We start from the raw sequence: 27,052 nt of genomic DNA, 5'->3' as shown, positions 1-27,052 counted from the left end.
GTCTTGATGAATCTTGGGTCTTAATAAATAATGGGGAGATAACACGCGCAGCGAAAAGAGAAGCGTCCGTATCGCTTAAACGTCCATTAAGGAACTAACATTGTAACTGTTTGGGCACAGCTAATTGTTAAAAGCAGACGCTGGCTCGCGTTTAGGTAGGTTAAGGACAAACGTCTTGAAATCCCGTTTCAACAGTGCATCAGAACTTCAGACGCACAAATCTCAAGCAAGCAAGCTTCTAACAGTGAATTTCATTATTCTGTTCTTGCTCACTTGTAATAAGCTTAAAATAAGAGGATCAGGTGTTATAGCTGGTTTTGTTAATGAAGAGATTTGTGCCCTCGAAATCGTGAGTAAGTCCCAAAGTCGGCCATTGTAGCGGCCATTTTGGGATTCTAACAAGTCTGTCCATAAGGTAATAACAATAAGAGAGCACAGATAATGGGTATAGCTTAATTCTTATACTCCAACAGTAATGCTTGAATGAGATCCAAAAAAAGATTTTCAAAAATAACTGACATTCTCAACTTACATTAACTTTCCGCCCCATGGTCATCTCCAGGTAGAACTCGCGATACCACAGCTGTGACAAATCACAGCACTTCTGCAACGTTTCACTGAAGCTCAACAAAAACGTCCAGTAGAACGACAGCTTATGAAAGGCATCAATCTGCAACAGGCAAGCTCCATCGATGTCCTTCCGCAACGTCCTCTTACCCCCGGACTTATCGGCAATCAACGACTCCAGCATGGTCCTCACCATGTACAACTGCGTAGACGACGGACCCACATTCAACCGCGGAACACCGATCTGGAAACCTCCGTCCGGGTCTTTCTTTCCCTTGAGCGCCGGATCATGCGCCGGTTCGGTTCCCTTCTGCCAGTCGGCGCAGGTTTCCCGCACCGACATGATGATCGACCGGATCAGGTCTTTCTTGTTCTTGACCGCTTTCCGCAACGGTTCCCTCAACATCAACTGGACAAAGTCCTGCAGTTCGGCGTAAATGCTTCGGCGGATCGCTTCGCAGAGAACGGTTTCAATTCGTGCCATCAGCACCTGGAGGCCTTTGATCATGGCGATCACCTCGATGAGGGCAAATTTTTCGTCGTCCGAGTAGTTGTATCGGGTGGCGCGCTCGTACTCTTCCGCTTCCACCGGGCATTCCTTGTTCTGGTGGTGATCCGTGGGGTGGAGCAGCTTCCACGAGTAGAGTTCGGTGACGACCGAGGTCCACTCGGAGAGCAGTTGGAGACCTCGCAGGGCGAGGTCGGCCGTAGCTTTGTTTTCTGCATCGGTTGCGTTGTCCTGAAAGAAAAAGGAAATTTCAAAAGATTTCAAGGCAGTTTTCATCATTGCACTTACTTTATAGGTCGTCGTCACCTCGTTACTATACCGCGACAGCTCCGAAATGTACTTCACGTGGTCCTCCCTGATCGTGGGCAAATGCACCATCAAGTCTGCCTGCGGACTGATGGCCTGCGAGCTGGACAGTGGCCACTTGCTCGGATCGAAATGCTTGCTCCTCTTAATGTAGTTAAACGGTGCAATCTGCATATCCCCGAACAGCGGCACCACTTCCAAATTCTTGAAAATCCGATCGATCCTATCCAAGCGGAGTTTCTTCTTCTGGTCCAGTTTGTTGATGTTGCAGATCTCCGAATCCATCAGGAACAACCCAAAGCCCATCACCTTCACCAGCATGTGCTTCTCCTCCGGGGTCATGTACATCTTGGATTCGTACATGTGCACGCAGATATTGACCACATCCGAGAGCAGGTCTTCGTAGCCCATGATCTTCTCCAACGTATCTTTGACCGTGTCCCGGATCTTGTTCTGCGTGGCCAAAAACATGGACAAATTCTGCGATTCCTGGAGCGTATGGGAATCGCTCATTACTTTTAGAAACTGTGCAGCTCGCCGGTAGGTGCTGTAATCGTTCTTCACGCTGGATTTCATATTTTTCAGCTCGTCCAGCACGGCAAACATGTTGATGAACTTGCCCAACGTCAGGAGGTACGCCTCCGAGACGAAATCCTTGCGCTTCTCGGCGTGGCACAAGCGTTTGACCTCTCCGGAAAACGCCTCGATGGCCTTCCGCTGGAAGTACATGAAATTGAGCAGCTTTTTCACTTCCGGAGCAAGGACTTCCACAGTCTTTTCGTAAATTTCCACCCGATTCGGTTGCTCATTAGATTTGGGCTGCGGGATTGCCCGGGAGCAGCACCGCCAGGTGTACAGCATGACCGCATGCTTCTGGCCTTCATCTAGCAGTTGATTCTGGAACAAAGGAACAAAGTTCGTCAATAATGCTAAGCAGTTAAATACCACGACCCTTATAGTCACAGCTGTAAACGCGTGGGTATTGAACATGGCCATGATGAGGGTGACGGATTCGATTCCCGGTCGGTCCAGGAACTTTTCATAAAGGAAATTTCCTTGACTGCCTTTGTGCCTGCCACACAATATACACATGTAAAATGGGATTCTATAACATTCCCCAGAAAACCATTCCCCAGAATACCAATCCCCAGAATTCCATTCCCCAGAAAACCATTTCCCAGAATGTACCATTCCCCAGAATGTACCATTTCCCAGAAATCCATTCCCCAAAATGCACCATTCCCCAGAAATCCATTCCCCAGAATGTACCATTCCCCAGAAAAGCTTAATATACTCTGCTAAAAAGTTTAATTCGATACACAAACAGTAAAATGTTGATCATAATGATATGTTATACCCCGGACAGATATGTGATACGAGTATTATTCCTGTACAACGGTACGCAGTGTCAAGAAAATTCTAACTCATTTCAAGCGCAATTGTACAGTGATTCTTGTATCACATGTGTGTCATAAGTATTAAAGGCAAGGATTTTAACATTATAGTGTTATTACGAGCAAATATCTATTTCTTGTACGGTATATGAAACAAATTAAGGTAAAAATGTATACATACATACATCCCAGACAACCAGAACTCGCATAAAAATGCATAGATTTTATCATATTACCACTAACTTTCCTCACAATCACATAAATGTAATACCTAAGTACAATCAAAGTGCGAAATTCATACATATATATCCATAAAAATATTCTACAATAGTAAACGTTTGAATTACCATTGTACACAGTTGCATGTTGATCTTTAAACCTATCTTGAAAGTTCACAAACTGTTAGTTGCGTTGCTATAAAATGTTTTGTTTTTGACAGATTTGTGAAAATTGTGCAGCACTTGTTTTACGATGAATAACGTTTTAAAAGTGATGTGCAAAATTTACAGAGAAAACGCATATTCTTCTGATGTTGTTCAGTGTACAAGATACTTAAGACTCAACTGGCCACGTTTTTCTTTGCAAACGGTTGGAGGGATCCATCCCAATGGCTGTTCCTAATTATTCGCTTCAAAGGCTCTTCATTCTTGCGGTATGAGAAGGGCTTTCATCATTATTCCAATACAGCTTCCGCTCGATAACTGGGCTTTGACGACAGTTCAGTTAGTGAGCGCCGCTCGATAACTGGATTGAGCTCCCGGAGCCGGAGGCTATTGTTATATTTTGTTTTGTTTACTGATTTGCAAAAAGTGAGGTTAAATTTTGTTTATTTTTGACAGACAGCTGCTTTTTAACTGGACTTTGGTCCAGTTATCGAGCGCCCAGTTAAAAAGCAGTCCAGTTAAACAGCAGTCAGTTATCGAGCGGATGCTGTACTATGGAATGGAATAGAAAAAGTGAACATATAAGCAGTTTGAATGCCAACAGAAGGGAAAAAGTATCATTGTTTTCCTTTTGGCATTCAAAAACCCAACAATGTTCCTTCTTTTTAAACAATATTCTTCTTAAAATTAAGGCAATTAGTAAAAAATTTTAAATTATAACTGCTTACATTTTCAACATAGATTCTCCCTTCTTTTCTACATAGGCTGTTCTTTCGAATTGCACTTTTCAGGAAATTATGGGCATTATTACAACCACCGGTGTTAAATTGCTGTTATATTTATTATTAATTTTTTTTTTTCAAATTTCTAAACACCTGTGCTTGTGGTGCCAATTGTAACTAGCATAAACATTGTAACTCGAAAGAACAGCCTATGTAGAAAAGAAGGGAAAATCTATGTTGAAAAAGTAGGCAGTTGTGATGCCGATAATTTCCTGAAAAGTGCAATTCGAAAGAACAGCCTATGCAGTAAAGAAGGAAAATTCTATGTTGAAAATGAAAGCAGTTATAATTCCAATAATTGTACCAATTGCCTAAATTCTAAAAAAAGCTTGTTTAAAAAAAGGAACAGTGTTGGGTTTTTGAATGCCGCAAGGAAAACAATGTCACCACAGACAAACAGACGTAACACTTCGAACATTTTTCGATTTAAATTTTAGTCTCGGGAATAGGTTCGCTTAATTCTAAAAGGACTGAATTTGGCCAATCATCAACTAGGTGGCAGTAGTGAGCAAACGTCAAACTCAAACAAAAACTATGCGAGCGCCGCGAATTGGCAGTTGGTCAACTCTCAAATTTTCAAATAAACCGTTAAATCGATGTACGATGGAAATTATCAGAGTGTTACGTTTCCTTCTTCGTTAAAAAAAATGTTTGAGTCGTTATAAGAATTGTTGGCATTACAACTGCTTATATGTTTATCAAAAATTTTCCCTTCTTTTGCATAGGCTGTTCTTTCCAGTTGCACTTTTCAAGAAATTATCGGCATTGCAACTGCTTACTTTTTTAACATTGATTCTCCCTTCTTTTTTGCATAGGCTGTTCTTTCGAATTGCACTTTTCGGGAAATTATGGGCATTACAGCCTCCACCGGTGTTAAAATTGCTGTTATATTTATTTCATATTTTTTCTAAATTTCTAAACACCTGTGCTTGTGGTGCCGATAATGACCTGAATAGTGTAACTTGAAAAAATAGCCTATGCAGAAAAGAAGGAAAAAACTACGTAGAAAATGTAAAAAGTTTTGATGCCGATAATTTACTGAAAAGTACAATTCGAAAGAACAGCCTATGCAGAAAAGAAGGAAAAATGTATGTTGAAAAAGTAAGCAGTTGCGATGCCAATAATTATACCAATAGCCTAAATTGTAAAGGCAAATCATGCTTATTTCCGAAGTCTTTCTTGTCAAATAAGAATTTTTGGCAGGATGTTTCTTCCGGTGATTTTTTACGAATAAATATTTGATTTTTAGCTATTAATATAAACCATTCAGAATTAAAGCAATAATTTTATTTTTTTCTGGGGAATGGTACATTCTGGGGAATGGAATTCTGGGGAATGGTACATTCTGGGGAATGGGTTTCTGGGAAATGGTTTTCTGGGGAATGGTACATTCTGGGGAATGGAATTCTGGGGATTGGTTTTCTGGGGAATGGTTTTCTGGGGAATGTTATAGAATCGTAAAATGGCCATTGGCAGTTGGTTCGGCACTTACCAAATTAGCGTGAGTGGTTGCTTCCTCGATGTACTTGGCAATTCCGGTGACGAATCCATTCCTATCCTCAAAGTTCGTATCGAAGTTGGCCTGATAAACCACCGAGCAAGGCTGCGCTTCGATACAGGGCTGCTCGTCCGGCAGGGGCAACTCATCTAGCACTTCCACGTTGGAAAGCGCATCGGCCAGGGTAATCTTCTCCTGTGCCATTTTGCGTTCGCTTGCTACACCCTTGCCAACTCGTCCAAGCAATCCTCGGTCGTATGCGTCGCGATTCCGAACTCACTAAACAGTGTACCGCTTACTATGCTCCCTAAAATGACTGAACAAAAAATGCAACGTTAAATGAATCTCCCCTCGTAACGTTCGATCGTAGTAATCAGAGCTAAACGACTCGTTTTAATCCAGCTCCAGGCGCTTCGATACGCGCTCATGTGTGCAACCACCCGTCAAAATCATCTCGCGAGCAACACGCGAATCACATTCCCAAAACAAACCAACCGAAAGCAGTAGGCGCTTTACGATATGATTGTAAATGCAAAGCCTGCTAGACCTGCTAGATAAAATAAAAATACGCATCAACAGGCATCAACGTGCATCAACTACAGGCAATCGCACGCATCCGCTACTACGATGACGACCGACGACGACGAGAGCATGTTTGTTTACACTCGTCCGGCGAGCGCGAGCGAGCGCCTGCAAAGACGAGACGTAAACAAACCCACCCCACACGACCAACCAAAGGCGAGGGTGGTGGTGGGTGGTGGCGGCGCGGCGCACGCACACCCAGAGAGGGAGAAAAAATGGATGACAAATGGTGCTCAGCGATTTCCCCGACGGGAAGCGAATTTGTTTTGCACTTTACGACCCCGATCGACACCGTTTCCGGTGGATTTTACACTCCGTGGATGCATGGGCACCGGCACTACACGGAAGCGGTATTTTCCGTCGGAACTTTCACGAATTTCACGCAACCGGAGGCGAAAATAGTTACCTGCACACGAATCTACGCCCTCCAGTCGAAAATTTTTACACACATCAATCAACGACGGAGGATGCTGTGCTAGACTAGCGCAGTGGAATGTTCGCCCGGAGATGGCGCTGTGCGGTACAGTGATGGGCGGAAATTTGGCAAAACCTGCCTGATAAAAAAATAAATATATTATTATTAAAATAATATTATTCGACAATGATTAAATCATTAATTTTTATCATAAGGGCCTAACTGACTTGATCGATTTCTCTTCGGCGACTCTCTGTTTCGCTAAAAACTTGATCAAAACAAACAAAATCATTATTCTTTTTGTTTCTACAGCAACATGTAGTCGTCTTCTTCGCATTTCAACCAAAAAATCTTTGGAAAACTCAATACACATTCTGTGATAACACAAAGAGAGGATCGATGAAGCGAACTCGAAAATATCAGTTAGGCCCAAATGAAAAATCAGTGTTATATTATAATTTATTTTCCTGGTTAATTATTATTTAAATTATTTTCCTGGTTTTCTTTCTGTCATGTGCAGACCACTGTGCTGGTCCCTGAAAAATTTTGAAGATAGATATTCTAGGAGAATTTTCTAGAACAATATTTCTGAAAAAATCCTCAGAACATTTTCTGAAGAAAAAAACCCTGGCGAAATTGCTGAAATTATTTCTGAAAGATGTCCAGGAGCAATTTCTGGATAAATTCCTAGAGAAATTCCTGGAGGGATTTCTGAAGAAATTCTTGCGGTAATTCCTAGACAATTTCCCGGAGGAGTTCCTGGAGAAATTCCTGAATAAAATCTTGGAGGAATGCCTGGGGTTATTCCTGGAGGTTTTCCTCTTGGAATTGCTGGAGAAATCCTTGAAGGAATTCCTGGAGGATTTCTTACAACAATTACTGAATAAATTTCTGCGAGATCTCTAGAGGACCCCTGGGAGAAATTTCTGGAAAAATCCTCTGAGAAATTCCTGGAAGAATTTCTAGAGAAATTTCTCGAGGAATTCCGGGAGAAATCCTCGAATGAATTTCTGAAGGAATCCCTGGGGAATCATTGGGGAAAATCGTGGAAAAATCCCTAAAGAAGTTGCTGGAGGAATTTTAAGCGAAATTCCTGGAGGATCCTTGCAGCAATCCCCGGAGGAAGATCTGGAAGAATTCTTGGAGGAATGCCTGGAAAAATTCCAAAGGTATTCCTAGAGAAAATCCTGAAAGAATTTATGAAGAATCCCTGAAGTATTTCCTGGAGAAATTCCTTGATGAACTGCTGACATAATTTATTATTATTGATTATTTCCTGGATGAATGCATGCATGTATTTCTGGAGAAATCCAAAAACGAACTCCTGAAGCAATCCCAGGAGTCCCAAAGGCAATTCCTGGAGGAATATCTGCTGGATTTCCTGGAGGAATCGCAGAAAAAATGCTAGAGAAATCTCTGCAAGAATCCAAGGAGGAATCCCTGGAAGAATGCCTGAAAATTTTCTCGAAAGAATGCCTAGGAGAATTCCTGAAGGATTTTGTGGTATTTCAATAACAAAAATAATGTAACACATTCTTTATAAATAAAAAGAAAATCGCGTTAAGTACTGTTCCTTTGAATTCCACTAAGAATTTGCATCCTTTGACAGATACGTATTTCGACCTCAACTGTCTTCAGTGTCTTGTACTTGACTCGACTCAAGTACTGCAAATTCTTAGTGGAATTCAAAGGAACAGTACTTAACGCGATTTTCTTTTTATTTACAGATATTCCCCTAACAAGCCCAGGTTAATCATCATATTCTTTATACATTTTACTATTATTGTTTATTATGAGCACACTGAAATAAATTTTGTTGTGGAAACTACCGATCCCATAGTAAAATTACTAACCGTACCTATGATTCTCAACCGACAACAAAATCTGTTAAGGTAACTGAAATAAGCTTGAAATTACAATGCATTGTAGTAAATTCAACTTAAAGCATAGTCATCTCAACAACAAAACATTGTTAATTTTTCCAGGACACGCATTTTACAACACAGTATGGTTAAAAATACAATGCTCATTTGTTAAATTAAGATTATTTTTGGTTATGTTAACTGCACTGCTAGTTAAGGGAAGGTTCATTTATTACGTCGGAGGCGAATGACTTTTTGTTAAAACCTCTTTAATAAATAAATAATAATAATAATTTATTACGTCCATCGTTTTTCGGGATTTCTAGACCCCCCTCCCCCCTCTGTCACGCTATTTCCCTATACTTTATACATGTACTGTCACACTTTCCTAGACACCACCCCCCCCCCTCCCCCAAATGTTGGACTAATTTTTGAACGTTCCCTAAGTTGACAGTGTTTTAGTGGAATTAACTGGAAATTGTTGTCGGTTGAGAATCATAGGTACGGTTAGTAATTTTACTATGGAATCGGTAGTTTCCACAACAAAATTTATTTCAGTGCATAATCAATATGACATTTCCATAGTCAAGTAAACAACCAATGCGTCACAGACAATAGACATACAATTGACAAATATAATACAAATAATATCTGCATTAACATGTCTAAAGGGTCTAACTCGTTTTGTAAACAAACATTGTTTCTGTCGCTGTAGGGCTTATCTCGATCCACCCACGCATCTGGGGGCCGTTATCAGAAAGAACGAAGATAGATCTTTCTGATAACGGCCCCCAAATGCGTGGGTAGATCGAGATAGACCCTACAGCGACAGAAACAATCCCTGATAAAAAATATCATAAAAATACGATAAATTTTAATGTTACAACACCATTTTTTCGACAATTATTCACCATTAAAAAAATTGTAATTGGCACAGCACATTCACTATCACCCCTATTGTACTATACCATTCGGCGAATGGTAAATGGCACTTTTACAATAAAAAATGGTGGTTGTTATGTATCTTAACCATAAAATTTTGAGAAAATTTTCATACATTTTTACGTGAAAAACAATAGAATGTATTGTGTTTTTATGAGACATTTTTAGGGCAATTTTCAAAAGAATACAATATATCCTAATGTTTTTTCATTGTTCTTACAATACAAATACAATTAATTGAATGGCATCAAAGGAATCGTTGTTACAATAAAATTACAATAGTATTTGTTGTTATTTGTAAGAAGTTTTCGCTTTTAAAAATGCATAGAATTTATATTTGCCGCTAACATTTATACAGTTCCGATTCGTTCGTTGGCGGCTCGTTAGATGGGCTGTCTTGATAGTTGAATGTTCACTGGTTGGAGCAAAACCCAACTAAAAAGCACTGTCAATGTCAAAATCGATGTCAAAACGAGTTTGACGTCTGATCGTCGTCGCATCGCAGCTCCTATATACAGATCGTTTGTGCAAGTATGTGAGTGTTTCGTGACGTATTTCTCGTCACTTGCGTGTGTGTACAGCATTTTGATCAGTTGTCAGTTGCCCCAACGAACGAACACGATTCGCTAATCGGGGCGCAGTCGTGACCCAACGAGCGAACCCTCACTGTATCTAGCATTTACGAGCACTAAGGGCCGCCAGAATAGTATGCAAATTTTATGATAAGAATCAAACACTCTGATGCCTATCTGGTATGTATTGCTTGGCAGCTGTTGATAAAATCTATCATCAATATTTTCAAATAACTGCCAAATATCACAAGTCAGACCTCAGGTCATATGATCTATACCATAAATCGTTCACAATTCATGTGGCCACTGTAAATACTGGAGAAAATTGTTACCGATAAATATGAATTCTATGGTTTTTCAAAGGTGAAATCTGTTTACATAACAACAAATATTATCGCATGTTTATTTTAACATCGGTTCAATGGACTACCCGCTTTGCGCGCAGCCACAGTTGATCAGCAGGAGTAAAACAATTTAATTTTGTATGGCGAAATGCATCTAAACTTGAATTACTTGAAATACAAAGCTTTTCCCGAAAAAATATATGGTAGGCTTAATAGTGGTCACCATTGTGCACAACCACTACCAAATATTTTTTCGAATAATGTGTACCACTTTGAAGAATTTGCCTTTAGATGGTATTCGCCATACAATATTTTTGCGATTTTTCGCGCATAGAAGCTAGCGCCACATTGGTCGATGCGGAGAGTAGGAAAACAGTCGATGTAGTTAATTCATTGACCCCATTAAACTAATTGTATTTGTATTGTTATCAATGGTAGTTACAAGATTCCTTTAATCTATTTGGAAACAATAGAAAAATCATTGTTCATTTTTTTCGTGTCGTAACGTCCTCACTTGGATGAAACCTGCTTTTCAGCTACTTAGTTTTCTATAAGTACTTCTTCAGTTATTAATTGAGAGTTTCCTCTGCCAACACGGTTTGACGTGTGTCAGTCGTTGCAGCTATACCGAATAACATTTGATAACCAAAACATCTACTGTACTCAAATTAAAAACGAAAACTAAAAAAATATGTCAAGTGGTTTTGTATGTGATTATACAGAATAGAATAACATGATCCAAGCCTCGACCCAAGCAACAATAATATTTATTGTTATTTATTTGTTACGAATCGTTTTCAAGTGTTATTGATAAATAAACTTTTTTTTAATAAAAAGTCCATGAGAACTTTGGAAACACTTTTCCAACTGTATGAAAACGACTTAAAATCATTTTTACTGATAGTAACTTTAAGTTATTTACTTGGGGCAAGACACTGTGCTGGAGAGTGCATTTTCCTTCACAGAGTTGCTCAGAAATTCTCTGGATTGCTCCCGTTTTTGCTTTAGTGTTGCCTGATTTATCGCAAAATCAAAACAATATTGCCCGATATCTCGCTTTTCTTGCAGTTTTAGGGGTGTTTTTCAACGAATTTCGTCGATCATTGGTGAAAAGAGTTACTCAGAATTTCTCAGAGTTACTCTCGTTTGCACAGTGTCTTGCCCCTAGGTTATTTAAGAACTATAAAAAAACAATCGCATCAATTAGTCACTAATAAAACTAATGTTCACTTATTGTACGAACTATATGAGCTTGATTTCTATTGTAAAACGCAACAATATATCTACTGTGTGTTTTATTGTGAACAATAAAACCAGTCATATGTTAATAATATTTACCATGTAACGAATGGTATTTTTTTATCCGGGATGTTTGTTTACAAAACGAGTTAGACCCTTTAGACATGTTAATGCAGATATTATCATTACCGTAAACCGGGGTCAAATTGATCTCCGTGTCGAAATTGATCAGACGTTTTTCCGTTAGATAAAGCATGTTTTAAATAGTTTTCTCACATGTATCGTGTAGTATAGGATTCCTACATCACGATACTTGGAAGGAAACTATGTAAAGTATGCTTGATTTAACTGAAAAACGTCTGATCAATTTCGACCCGGAGATCAATTTGACCCCGGTTTACGGTACCACCACCGACGAAATTCGTCTGTGGTACCACACCCAAGTAATCACGGTGCTGAAGCCTTATTGTATGCTGATATGCGGTATATTTAGAGCAATCGTTACTTTGCATGAACACTTAAGGTTGATTTAAAGTGGAAATGGCAATTATGCGACTGATTTAAGATTATACCAGTATAATCTTAATTTGATTCTATAATTGCTCATTTCCACTTTAAATCAACAAGTTTGCATGTACTTTACATTGTAAAGTAATGATTGCTCTAAATACACCGTATATCAGCATGCAATAAGGCTTCAGCACCGTGGTTACTTGGACAGATTTCTTGGATGATTCTCTAAAGTAATTCCTGGAGAATTCTTTAGATGAACTCTTGTACGAAACTCTGGAAAAAAAAAGTCCTTGAAGAAATCCCTCAAAGAATTCCTGGATAAATTTCTGTAGGAATTCCAGGTGGAATTCAAGGAACAATCCCGGAAACAATTTCTGGAGGAATGCCTGGAGGAATTCATGAAGGAATGCATTGAGGAAACCTTGGAGGATTTCTGATGGAATCTCTGAAGGAGGAGGGATCCTGTAGCCGACATGAGGCGGCTCAGAAAGGTGTTACTAGGGCGTTCGGGTGGAAGGAAAACCACAGAGAACAGACATCCAAGTCCAGTTCCGAAACTGTGTAAGGAATTTAACGGCCATTTGAAATCGGCAACACAAGTGGCAATAGCGTGGCGCTGCAATCGGGTAATTTCCGATACTAATTTGATTCACCACTTGAAATGTTTCAATTCACCACTGACTGTGGCAATATGGTGTTCGGTGGCGTTAGTGTTGTCATCGTGTATTGGTTTGCAACCTTACCCAAGTGAAGATTCAAATCCTTACACAACTTTCTGATTGAAATTTGTTCTAGCCTGGATGTCTGTTCTCTGTGGTAGCACATAACTGCACTCTATAGCAGCAGATGGTTCTACAAAGTCCTTCTTTTACCTACCGGAACTGGAAATTTTAGCATGCTGTTTTTGTATTCCGTGAATACACATCACAAAATTTAGCCATTCAACCAAGCATGTTACAGTGCCGATTCGTTCGTTGGGTGCTCGTTAGATGCGTTGTCTGGATGGTTAAATGTTCGTTGGTTGGGGTAAAACCGTGTGTGGCAGTATTTAAAAACAATATAATAAAAATAAATTAATAATTAAAATAATAAATAATAAATGACAAAAATAAATAAATAAAATAAATAAATAATATATTCTAGTGTGAACCTGAGAGTGTGAACTTATGCTTAATTGGCTTCTTTAGGGGTTTTGAGATTAGGTCATAATCGGAATCTCCACTCAAAAATCAGTCGAATCTCAAAATTTCATAATTTTTTTTGCCCGGAAACTATTTTTAAAATGCATTTTAAGTTTGTACACGCAGAAAAATGGCGCTTGTTTAAAACAATAAAACGCATGGTTGATTTTCAAACTGAGAATTTACTTATTCCAAAGTGATATTTCTTTGTTTTCATTTAGAGTTTATCGATAAAAACAACCGATTACCATCGTTTCATATAATGTCAAAAATTTAATTTGTTTCAACAAAATAAAAACTATAAACATGGTCCGAAAGCACTCACACATCTTTAATATGCTTACCCCAACATCGCCACAACGAAGAAGGTGCAGCAAATCCATCACGCCAACTTCCAAGTGCAGCTTTGACCGTGATGGATAACGCGCAGGTAGTCACGGCAGCATCCACAAAAAGTTGATCGGTTTCGCCTTTTTTGTCTTTTTTTTAGTCAGTCTCCTTCCCATCCGCTTACCGACGGTCAAAAAACAGATTTCCCAGCTGCCGCAGTTGCTGCCGTCACCAACACAGTCACATTCCGGGTTCATTAGTGGCAAAAGTGCAATCGTTTGAATCAATCCATTATTTCATGTTGAAAATACAATATCTCTGTTTGTTTCAACAAACAGTCAAAAATTTCGACAAATGAAAATATTTGTATTATCAAACAATAGAACAGTTCAGTTTAAACTAGAAATCAGTTTGTCGCTATAGTAAACTGAAAAATTTGTTGATTTAAACTAGAATTTAATTGTGTTTACAATTTATTTTTCTGCGTGTATGGGGAAAATTTTTTGTTCGGGTGAATTGGGTTGTTTAGTGAGAAAAATATTGCTATTTTCTATAGTCTAATCGAAAGAGTTCATTTTTCTGAGTATATCGTGACTTTATTGGATTCCCATACCTTTGTTTTGATAGTTAAATTAACAAAACAGTTTTAATTTTCGTGGATAGAATGACAGTTCAATCGATAAAATGACAGTTCGACCCGAACAAAAAAATTTCCCCATACAAACTTTAAATGCATTTTAAAAATAGTTCCCGATCTCAAAAAAATATGAAATTTTAGATTTCGACTAATTTTTGGGTGGAGAATCCGATTATGAAATAATCCGGATATCCCTAAAGAACCCAATTGTCATTCTATCTATTGAACTGTCATTCTATCCACAGAAATTAAAACTGTTTTGTTTATTTAACCATCAAAACAAAGGTATTGGAACGCAATAAAATCACGTTATACTCAGAAAAATGTGCTCTTTCAATTGAGCTATAGAAAATAGCAACATTTAATTCACTAAACAACCCAATAATCTTGACAAACATGTCCGCTCTGACGACGAGTGAACGGATGACCTCGCAAATGGCATCAGCGTTATCAACCGCAAGAGAATGTCCATAAAAGAGAAATTGTTCTTCTTCACGTCTAGTATCTTGTCCGTAAAATCCTCATAAGATCTCCAATATCGAAGGAGGAGCAATTCCGTTTTGGCTGTAGATAAATCACAAGACTTTTCTTCTCCGTGATTGATTTTTTGCCAATTGGGTTCTTTAGGGGTATCCAGATTATTGCATAATCGGAATCTCCTTCCAAAAAATATTCGAAATCCAAAATTTCATCATTTTTTATGCCCGGGAACTATTTTTAAAATGCATTTAAAGTTTGTATGGGGAAATTTTTTTGTTCGGGTCGAACTGTCACTTTATCGATTGAACTGTCATTCTATCCACAAAAACTAAAACGGTTTTGTTAATTTAACCATCAAAACAAAGGTATTGGAATCCAATAAAATCACGTTATACTCAGAAAAATGAGCTCTTTCGATTGGGCTATAGAAAATAGCAATATTTTGTTCATTAAACAACCTAATTGGGCCGGTCAAGCCCAAGAATGACAAGAATATTTGAATAAAAAGCGTGGAAAACGATGCTTTTCCACATTTGGAAAGATTGTCTAATTTAAAGCGCACGCAATTTAAGCGATTGCGTGCTGATTATATGGACTCAACCCATTAACTACCATCCGAGCTATCATCCGCCTCCTACACCTTCCATTTGTTGCCGTAAATAGTAAGATGGAGATTCCTGGTATTTATTTCATTTAGAACTCAAGCGGAAAATTCCAGAGGTCGTGTTGCCCCACCTCAAGGTGCGTTTTTCCCCCAACAGTTTTTCAGCACCCAAAACGTAACACTTTTTCAAGTTGTTAATTTGATTCGGTAAAATTGATATCACGCAGACCAAAAGATGGCGTCTCTTAGTCAAATAAGTAAATTAACTTTCAAAACGCAAGACACCCATAAAATCATCTTTATCTTAGTTATAGGGCCACGTTTGCTTAGGGTGTGCATATTACCCCACCTTCCCCTATAGCAAAAGAACGACGTGCGATGTAAATACGATTGTCGGAAGGAAAAATTACAAAAAAAACATTCAACAGGAAATCAGGTAACAGATCGGTGATTTCGTGGAAGGCCGCGATATCAAGCCATTTTGTTCCACAATGCGAAAACCGAACAATGAATGTTGTTTTTCCAATAAAAGCTCATGCTGGACAAGCTCAAATCAAACGAATTAAAACCGACAGCATTCGGTGTTCCGAAGCTAGCTTTACCAGAGCTTTACCATGGAATCGACACTCAGAGAAGTGGAATGGTGGATGTGGAACTCACGAAACAACATTCATGCACACGATCTTCTCCCGGCCATGTTCCGTGTGCTTCTCACAATAACACGCCTAAAACTGCTCACATAAAGTTTCACGTTTATTTGGTCATCATCTTCAACCCCAAATTTCTTTGAAATTATAAACTTTTAAAATGCGAAAAGCTTCAAACTGATGAAGAACACATGCTCTACTACTTTTTGCGCAGAATTTTCAAAGCGGGAGCCAACTTTCACATGATGCAATCCCGATTCAATATGCACGATTCTAAGCGTGTGGTCGACACCATCGCTGTTGCTCCATCGTCAGCTTGCTTGGTCGGTCGACGACGGACCGGTCGTCGTTGAATGCATGCCGCACTTTACAGTATGCGGCAGGAAAAAATGCGAAAGTGTTTTTCAACTTCAAACCTCATTTTCGTCCATTTGACATTAACCAATCTATGTTTCAACGTTCCATGATCTATAATAGGCTAGTTTTCTGAAAAGTTAATTAAAAAAAATCTCATTTTGGTCACTAACCTTTACAGGGTGGCGCCTGAAGATGAAGACAACCAGAATTTTCAAACCGCAAAAAATCACACAGGGCGCTAAATTTCGTATCTGATAAAACAAAATTTTTGATTTTCTCTACAATATCATCAAATATATGTACTTATTTCATCTGGTATGTGAAACTACATGGATCTGGATCAGTGTGGTCTGGTTGTTCATCGAATTTGAGCTAATTTTGTTACTGTTATAGTCATTTTGTTTAATGACCATTGGGCGCGCAGTTTATTGATGTCCGCTTATTAGGCCTACATTATCACATGTTAAACATCAAATATGTTCATTTTTATTTTTCAGTGCTAGAATATAGACATTGACTGATACACTGTCATGAAAAAATACACATATATATCCTATATTTAGCGTGTAATAGTGCCTTGAACTTTTCGCATTTTTTCCTGCCGCACCCTGTAGTTCATCTTGCTCGCTTGATTTGTGCGTGATTGTTCGCTTGGTTCGCTTGCATCGCTCGTCCTCCTGTTATGATTAATTTGTTGGTGGCTTTCAAACATCTCGTGGGCGATAGACGATAGTGTGGATGTGAAGTGTGAGCCTTTTCACAGCCGCGGAGATCACGTATGCCAAGAAGATCTCAGAGTAAAATGAAACGACTGTAAAAGTGCAACTAAAGTGCGAGTTTGTGACAGATGATAAACATTTTATGTTGGTTTATAAGGTTTTACTTCGATTTTCCATAAATATAAGCGGTGGTATTGTGCGTGTGGAGTTTGTAGTTTGCTCGGTGTGTAAAGTTTGAACATTTTCAATTGCTAGAGCGAGGGGAACTCGAGTGACCGTAGTGTATCGACTAGGTATTATTGGTGGCAAAGTGTGTGAAGAAAACTCAAATCATATTTAGTCCGACCCGACGCACTCGACGGGCTGTGATTGTTCTTTATGGACTAAAAAGTTTCGGATTGAGGTAAGCAACAATGCAGATTTTTGTTTATTTTTTTATTTTCTGCACACTATTTTTGTTCTTCGCTGATTCATCACCGCCTCATCGCGAGGTGGATTTCATTTTCTGACGTAACTTTACTCAGTGTTGTGAGGCTGAATCGTACAAAGCCCAACAAGTAGGCGAGGAGAAACATAATTCTGGAGTTTTATGAATCCTTTATCGCAGGCGTGGGTTGTGAATCACCTCTATTTTAGACCAAGCCCCTGAAAATTCTCTATTTGTATGAACTCTTGGATAACTTTTTTTTGCATACTTTTACTTCTTTTATTCATATTCTTCAACCCATTTCCCAGTTGGTTGACCGTAGATTACTGAAACGCAAAATTTGCGAAGTAACAGATGTAGCGAATCGCGTTAATGATTAATTACAATTTTAATCATGATTAATGATTAAAAATAGTGACTAATCGAGTGTATATACCTACAGTGAACTTGTTGATACTTTTATTTTAGTCACATAAACTAGGCATCAAGTTTTACCATGAATGGGTCATCATTGCATACTTACAGGCGATACATGAATACTTTATAAACGTTTAATCATAAGAAAAAGTTTAATTAACGATTAATCAGTGATTAAACGCTTTTCGAATGATTAAATGAGTTAAAAGTAAACAGAATACACCTAAAAGTATGCAATGAACGAGTTGTATACTAAAGCAGAATTGCCATTTTATGTGATTAAAGCAAATTTAACCAAAATATTACTATATGCTAATGAAAGGCTCGATTTATCACTATTTTCAATCAAAAATTGTGATTAAAATTGAACACTCTGGTAGCGATCATCAGATAAAGATTCTTCATCTGACACATGTCGATTGGGCAGCTCGTGACTTATTCTACTAGATATAGCAAAGCGTTATATCTAACATTTCCTCTCTAGCAGATACCATGAAGGTTGGGTGATTACCTAAGTTAAGGTGAATATATAACGAAGTCACACCTCAAATTTTCAAAAGCACAAATTTGAAGAACCGAGGGTTGGTTTGCGCTGAAGTTTATCGATTGGTCACCACCAGCGGGTCACCAATCGATCAAATTTTCAGCGCAATCTGTCTTTTGGTTCCTCAGATTTGTGCTCTAAAAAATTCGAGGTGTGGCTTCGTTATATATTCGTCTTAAGTAATCCAAGATCTGAACTACAGGTATGTTGCGTTGTTGTCACTATCCGTTTTTATCACTATTTGTTTTTGTCACTATCCGACTATTCGTCAACATTTTCATTCCGTTTTTTGTCAACACTAAAGTTTTTGTCAAATTTGTTCCGTCGAACACGAGTTATTTATAGTTGAACATTAATCTTGAGGCAATGCATCCATGAGTGAATTTGAAGCAACCACCAATGATGGCATAGAAGACGTACATATATGCTACAGTAGCTTTCAACACATTCCAAATTCAGCTGTAAATAATGTTAATTCATGCTTTTAAGTGAAATAAAATTCAAGCGATTTTTTTTTTAAATTACGCGATGTGCGGAATTCTTCTCTCCTGGTCGCTATTTCTTTCCGTTGGGGCTCAAATTTTCTCGACCGAGACTTCTATATTCACTAGGTTAACTGTAGATTCCTATAGAATTTTATCCGGGATTTCATCTTTCGATTGCTCTAAAAATGTAATCTTGGTTTCTTTTTTCAGTAATTCCTACTAGCAATTCTACCTTGTATTCCTCCAGGATTCTTAATGGATTTCTTCTGAGAAATCGTCAGGAAATAATTCAAAAGTTCCTTTAGGTGAATTAGGAGTTAAGTCTTTTAGAAATCGGTTTCTCTTCCAGCAACTCTTGAAGGATTCCCAGAAGAATCTAAGGATTCCCAAAAATCCTAAAGAAATCCCATCAATTCAGAAAATATCCATCGAAGAACACTTGGATAATTTCTTGAAAGAACTTATACAGGATTTCTAGATGGAATTTCTCAAGGTTTCCTACTAGGAACTTCTGGAGGATTCTCAGGAATAACTCTCCGGAGAATTCTATACAGAATATCAGGAGGACTCCCTGAAGAAACTTCTGGTGGATTTGAGGAAAGAATTCCTGGTAATGTAGAAGAATTCTGGAGGTACTTCTTGGGGAGTCCAATATTCTGGAAAATTTATAAGTGATTGCTTAGAAAAAATCATGTAGATTTCCTAAAAGTATCCTAGACGAATCTTTTATATGAGTCTGTGAAGATGAACTCGAGGAGAAAAGCCTTCCGGAAGGAAGTAAACATATCCCTTTTTGTTAGGATATCGAACTTACGTTCCTAGAGATTAATCATTCCTGGAAGAATGTCTTTAAATTTTGAATATTTTATAACGTCGATCCGAGTACTGGAACTGTAATATGTGACATTCTTGCGTTCAACGAAAATAAATTTCCAAAAATGTGATCACAAATTTTGTGAAAACCTCTTGTCGGCGTCACAATCAGAAAACTGTAATTTGAACTGTGCAACCAAGGTGTGCTAAAGACATAAAAAAAATCATAGCAAACTGCATATTTTTACCTTTGGAATGTGTTCTACAGTAAAACTTCCAATTCATATGAAAATGTTGCAAAATATTTTGTCAAAGAAAATTATTCCGTTTTTATCACTATTCCGTTTTTGTCAACTGAAAATCGCGGACCGTGCTGATAAAAACGGAATGTACCTGTACTTGAGTACTTCATCAAATTGTATTCGCGGTAATGTTTGAGCTGCCCCAAATGCTATGGTGAGCATTAGCATCACTGCCAACGATTAGCGGAAGTTCTTTTGAAGTTCATTTAAAAGAATCTGTATGGGATAATTCATCATGCGGTAAATAAACCGAATGATAGACGTATTTCCTGTTGAGGTTTCCAACAGATACATCAATTGTGACAGCACATACATCTCTGATGGGTGTAGCAACGATTGCTTTGCTGACAAGCACACAGGCTCGAGGCACGACACGCGAGTTTTCCATTTTATTTGTACTGAAAGTAGCAAATACCGGATTCGCAATGTTTCCCAGATAAAAATTCCCCTTACGAAAGTAAAGCTTTTGAACTAAGGCCACTTAGGCTGTACCAGTTTGTATTAGTCTGCAAAGATTGATTGTTGCTGTTCTTTCATGCTAAAGATTGATCTGAGCTACCCTAACCGTGGCCACTACCCAAACTAGGCAAGAATAACCTCTTTACAATCACAGCACAGTAAAGAACAGCAGCAATAAAATCAGATCGGTATCGATTGGAACACGCGAAAGGCGAATACATTGTGTAAATCGTAAAATATGAAATCATATAGGTGAAAATTTAAACTAATCAACAACATCAAGTTTGAAAGTAAAGAAGGGCAGCTGTCTCGGAGAAACACAAGGTCCACTGTAAGGTTTTTAAATATTGTAAGGTTGAGCATGACGTTTAGTTTGTGGAGAAAAGCAGAGGAAGCGAAATTTCAAAGGAATTTGAGGAGGCGGGGAATTTGTTTTCAGAATTTCTCACGGTGAAAAAATAATGGCCGCTCAGCCAGTTTTGACATCTAATAACGTGCCTCTGGAGCCGGCCTTCTGATATAGCTGCATCACACCATGTATTAGGGGTCACCTATTTAGTGGACTCTTACCACCGGAACAGGTGACCTGTAGTGTTATTCATAGCCAATTGAGACAACCGCTACCGACACTACATAGGCTGATTAAGAAAAGAAGTTGATATTGATAATCAACTTCATACGGGAACAGACGCAAAAATGCTGCTAGCATTGCACAATGGTCCGAGGACCAACATTAAGTGGAAAAAAATAATAACTCAAAAACCATCCAAGATAGAGTCTTCATGTCTTCTAGACATTTGCTCGTGAGTCCAAGCCGCGTTATATGCAAAAGTGTCCTAAACGCCAAATCTTAAAATACTTCATATTTCAGCACCTAACTTTTTTATTTCAAAAGATATCGAAATAAAATGTTCTGCAAAGTTGAAGAAGGTAAAAACCCCGACAACTTTCTCGAAGCGCAGTTTTTTCTATCTCTTCAATCTGAAGAGATATAACTTATTGAAGAAATAAAAAGTCCGAAATCGGTTTTTTTGTCATATGTCAAAAACTATCATTTTTTCAAGCCTACTATGTTCAGAGCAATTGTACATATTGCCAAAATACACATTTCGTCAGAAGACATCAAAGCTGTACGATGTTTCTATCAAAAGATATAAGTATTTTTGTACTTTTTTAAGCCAATTTTTCTAGCGTAACATTTGAAAAAGGCGCAAGTGAATCTTTAATTTTCTCCCACCACCAGATCTAGTATGACAAAAACTGCATTTTAACAAATTTTGGAGAGGGTGTTTTTTTGTTTTGCGTTTTAAATGTGATTTGACTATGACCGTATTTTAGGCATCAAATTCACGAAAAATGACATCCATAATGTCCGAGTTCAACATCTACTCGTGTTTCAAGATCACTTATCTTAAACATTCGAGTAGCGATGAACCCAATGTTGTCTTTTTTGTTTTGTTTTGTTCCTTTGTGTAAGTGAGCAAAAATATAAAACAAATTCCCTATAGTTTTTCGATTTCTTAATTCATCAGATATATGCATCTGGTGATCGTATGCAAATTTTAAATTGAATTGTGGACCGTCCAGTTTTATATGTTTGACATATATTATGAAAGGCCTTTGATCCTAGGATAGGATGCGACACGTAGTCAGTCAATTTGAGACCAATTTGCTGTCAAACGGAGACCAGTTGCTGATTGGTCGAAATTGATATCCGTTTGCTGCGATCATATCGCTTTGTTGTTGGCTTGGCCGTGTTGCTAGTTTGTAGGTTTAGCATTTGATACCAATATTTAAAATCATTGTATTTTTTTATTCAAGCTTTATCGCCTCAAATATGTCAGTATTCAAAAGCAAATCAACCTAATGTGACTCCCATGGCTTGACACCGGTTAAAACCATTGATTTGGTGCAAAATCAATTGATTTTTTGATAGATTTCATCATAATTGAAAGAGCTTGCGTTTGAAAGCAATTTTAGTAGCAAGTTACGCTATTGCAATTGCAAATAGTGCTTTACGGTGCGAAATATGCATCAAAACTTCAATCGTTAAAGTTAAATAGTTTTAAAGATTTGGAATAAAGAAAAGTGGCAGCACTTGATTTTGATCGTTGACGTAATTGACTGACTACGTGTCGCATCCTATCCTAGGATCAAAGGCCTTTCATAATATATGTCAAACATATAAAACTGGACGGTCCACAATTCAATTTAAAATTTGCATACGATCACCAGATGCATATATCTGATGAATTAAGAAATCGAAAAACTATAGGGAATTTGTTTTTTATTTTTGCTCACTTACACAAAGGAACAAAACAAAACAAAAAAGACAACATTGGGTTCATCGCTACTCGAATGTTTAAGATAAGTGATCTTGAAACACGAGTAGATGTTGAACTCGGACATTATGGATGTCATTTTTCGTGAATTTGATGCCTAAAATACGGTCATAGTCAAATCACATTTAAAACGCAAAACAAAAAAACACTCTCCAAAATTTGTTAAAATGCAGTTTTTGTCATACTAGATCCGGTGGTGGGAGAAAATTAAAGATTCACTTGCGCCTTTTTCAAATGTTACGCTAGAAAAATTGGCTTAAAAAAGTACAAAAATACTTATATCTTTTGATAGAAACATCGTACAGCTTTGATGTCTTCTGACGAAATGTGTATTTTGGCAATATTTACAATTGCTCTGAACATAGTAGGCTTGAAAAAATGATAGTTTTTGACATATGACAAAAAAACCGATTTCGGACTTTTTATTTCTTCAATAAGTTATATCTCTTCAGATTGAAGAGATAGAAAAAACTGCTCTTCGAGAAAGTTGTCGGGGTTTTTACCTTCTTCAACTTTGCAGAACATTTTATTTCGATATCTTTTGAAATAAAAAAGTTAGGTGCTGAAATATGAAGTATTTTAAGATTTGGCGTTTAGGACACTTTTGCATATAACGCGGCTTGGACTCACGAGCAAATGTCTAGAAGACATGAAGACTCTATCTTGGATGGTTTTTGAGTTATTATTTTTTTCCACTTAATGTTGGTCCTCGGACCATTGTGCATTGATTATTGTTTTTATTGTTTGCACATGTCCAATGGACATTGTCTATTCGATAAACACAGCAAAGTTCATCACTGCATGTCCCGTTGTAAGCTCCGAAACTATCATTTCATAACTTCATTTAGCATTAATGAAAGTAGTTGAATGGTTCGTCACTACAGGTGTCGACTTACTCTTGATAATTGTATTTACCACCCCTTCCCACTGACAAAAACTCCCTCCCATGACAACTCTAGGGACGCAATCCATCCATTTCCTTTCTCGATGACCGTAAGGACGTGGCCGATGATGTAAAGTCAAAATTACAAAGCTTGGGACTGTTAAGGATGCACATTGAGGATGGAAATCTAACGATCCAACCCCAAGCTCCATTCGTTGGTTCTACATGTGCAGTTTTGATCACAGAGTAGCATCTGCGAATTGTGCGGTCATGTATTTATGCTCTGCTCGTTCATGCTCTCATGTTCATGAGCAAGATTATAAAATTCACGGAAATTCCCCCCCATGTGACGACAATCACCATGCTAGTTTAGAAGATAGCATTAATTTACCTAATCTCACGTACGCATGTGACAAGCCCCCCTCAAAGGCCGACGATGATATGTAGTCCATTTTATCGCTCTTGCGGTGCCTGGTGTCGCAGGGGGGGAAGATGTACACGAGCGTTCGCGTATGAGTGAGAATTTTTTCGTTAGCAACGAAAAAAATTTACCCGAAGAGACCCGAAGTTGAGCCGAAATTTCTTATAGCAAACCCGACCAGCTGTTGGTGAGTTTTCTGAAAGTGTCGAAACATCACAGAAAAGTAGCAAAAACCATCGATATTTGCTACCAGATCGCATCACAGGGATGCTTGCTAGTAATTGCCCTACAAATTCCTAATATATTTGCACATTTGAAGAAATTTTCTGTTTTATGGTGCAAAAAGTTTCCATAACAAATTCCAATCGTGAACCGAAAGAACAGAAAAAGAATAAGAAGCTCAGAAAATTCACCGAAAAACGGCAAAATTCACCAGCCGTCGGCCACGCACACGACCATACTATCTGTATACCCGTTTACTCTATATATCCTGGGTGTCGCTGCTGGTGCCACATAATGCCAAAAATGATTAGCGTATAATGTAATAAGAAATAAAGGGTTCGACACAGGCCATTTTTTCTATATCCACTTTTGTTCGCAAATTTTTTCTTCTGTGTGAGTCAGAGAGAAAAAGTGGCTCTCCGAGCGGAGTTTTTGGAACGGAGAATGAGTTCTATTGGTCCAGTTCATCAATCGGACGGGAATTTTTAGATTTCCCCGAAATGTTTTTATAGATTAACAATTGAGATTAGTATGTGTTATTCAAATATTACTATATTATAAATTAACATACGCTATCTTTAAATTAAGTGAATAGCATTGTTATTTGTTGTCAACTGTCAATCCTTGCTACCGCCACTTTGTTTAGATTTAGAAGAAAAGCATCAAAGCAAGCTTTGAGACTTTAGCCCGGTTAACTTTGCTACGCGACTGCGGCGAATGAACAAACGTGAACGGCGAGCGATGCAAACCATCTGACTCGATTCGACTAGTAGACAAGCGGTAAAACTCGCGCACCGAAGCATGGCCATAAGCAAAACAACACTGATGATGAAGAAATATAGAGGGGCGTGGTTCATATTGGACTTTGATCTGCACATATTTCGTGATGGCACCAAACCTGTGAAAATGCACAATGAATCAAATTAAAGGATGACTAGGAGGAAGCGCCCATATAGCCGAGGCGGTAAACGCACGGGTATTCAGCATGACCATGCTGAGGGTGACGGGTTCGATTCCCGGTCGGTCCAGGATCTTTTCGTAAAGGAAATTTCCTTGACTTCCTTGGGCATAGAGTATCTTCGTGCCTGCCACACGATGTACGCATGCTTAAATGGTCATTGGCAGAGGAAGCTCTCAGTTAATAACTGTGGAAGTGCTCATAGAACACTAAGCTGAGAAGCAGGCTTTGTCCCAGTGAGGACGTTACGCCAAGAAGAAGAAGAAGAAGGAGGAAGCGGTCGCTCACACCCTGTGAGAAAGGTGATTTCATCTTTAAAAGCTTCAATAACGATGCCGGCCACGTCCTTACAGTCAGTTGCGAGAAGTGGAGGAATTTAAGTAGGCTTACAGCTGCAGAACTTTCTTGCTGATCGAAATCTTTGAAATTTTTGACAAGATTCTCGCTTTGCGAATTTCTGTTGGAGCTCTTGTCAAATTAGGGAGAATTTGTTTGTTAATTCCTTTCCTTTGCAGATTTCTATATATAAGGATCTTTAAATGTCTGATATTCAGGAGAACTCATGGATTCATATATTTTTTTCCTGTATTGTGTTGGTAAGACTTGAAGCAATAATTTAGTAGAATACTCATCGGGCCCATAAAGATTAATAGTACTTATAGGGCTCATATGGCCACAGCTGTAAAGGCGTGCGTATTCAGCATGACCATGCTGAGGGTGACGGGTTCGATTCCCGGTCGGTCCAGGAACTTCCCGTAAAGGAAATTTCCTTAACTTCCTTGGGTATAGAATATCTTAGTACCAACCACACGGTATGCAAAATAACCATTTTCAAAGGAATCTCTCAACTGAGAAAGTGCTTATTTAGACCACTGAACTGAGAAGCAGGTTTCGTCCCGTTACGTCAACTTATGCGAGGTATGCACTTCAAACGGAATTGCTCAAGTAATTTTCATTCAGCGCATTATTTTTCCGTAACCGGAATGGTCAAGAAATTTAACACAGCAAGCCCCATTTGATTTGACGTTTCGTTTCAGCTCCGTACTAGGATCCGGAATAAAGCGATGCTTTATTATTTCTTGAGCGATTCCTTGCCTGAATTTTCCACGCATCGAGATAGGCCAAGAAATTTCTTGCGATCAGCGTACTACCCATTAAAGAAGAAGAAGAAGTAATCTTGGGTTTCCCATCAAAATTATATGCTTAATTAGAACTTCTAGTAACCCATAAAAAGACATTGCTGGTATCTTCAATTACTGTTTTGTTCTGATAATACCATCAACTTTTAAACGGTTGATTCAAATTTTTGGTAGTTGGTCAATGATCACTGTGGTAGTTTTGTAAATAAATGAGTAGGCCTTGCTTATCTGGAGGGGATTATTGTCAGAACTGTCAACTGAATAAGTACCACATTGGCGACGAGAAGAACCCATTGCGAAGAATTTCAGAAGCGGAATAGATTCCTGGTGGCAGCAATGAGTGAAGAATAATTATTATTCGAAAGGTGGCACCAAACCTGTGTGAGCCAAATTGCAAAAAAAAATGGAGTCCACCACACTTCAGAACTGAAGATCTGAAGCAAGCAGTTTGGTGCAAGGTTTGCTGGTGCAGTCTACAGAAATCGTGATAAATCGAGCCACCAGTTGAAGGTAAATATGAACAGTCTGGCTTTCCGACGGATAGCATCTGATCGGATTAGACTCAGAGGGAATTCGAAAAATCTCGCCTCGAAAGGGGAGATGCCTTAGCGGTGGATGAAAATCCTACCGGAGCAGGCAATGATGTCTCGCCTCAGAGAAGGGAGACGCCAAAGCGGCGAAGGAATTCCGGCCGTAGCTGACAATAAGATCTATCAGAGGAGGGCGATATCGAAGCAGCGGATCGAAATATGACGGCTAGGTAATAACAATTTGCTAA

At 38.4% G+C, this 27,052-nt stretch overlaps 2 protein-coding genes across 2 annotated transcripts in view; one reads left to right on the top strand and one right to left on the bottom strand.

The window, feature by feature from the left end:
• Positions 1-538: 538 nt before the first annotated feature.
• LOC134285026 (cytoplasmic FMR1-interacting protein-like) lies at positions 539-6,497 on the bottom strand (the record flags this gene model as incomplete). Its single annotated transcript, XM_062844892.1, is given in 4 exon segments — positions 539-1,306; positions 1,364-2,278; positions 5,433-5,754; positions 6,427-6,497. Coding segments are annotated over 3 exon segments (1,893 nt in total), but the record flags the coding sequence as incomplete, so codon positions are not given.
• Positions 6,498-16,782: 10,285 nt separating this feature from the next.
• Positions 16,783-27,052, top strand: part of LOC109421992 (uncharacterized) — an 84,913-nt gene continuing 74,643 nt past the window's right edge. The window contains exon 1 of the mRNA XM_029855308.2: positions 16,783-17,265. The gene's annotated coding sequence lies outside the window, so the exon portion shown is untranslated. The remainder of the gene's footprint in view (positions 17,266-27,052) is intronic.

This window comes from Aedes albopictus, chromosome 1, assembly GCF_035046485.1.
Source record: "Aedes albopictus strain Foshan chromosome 1, AalbF5, whole genome shotgun sequence".
Taxonomy (NCBI): Eukaryota; Metazoa; Arthropoda; class Insecta; order Diptera; family Culicidae; genus Aedes; species Aedes albopictus.
This window is presented reverse-complemented; position numbering and strand designations above follow the sequence as displayed.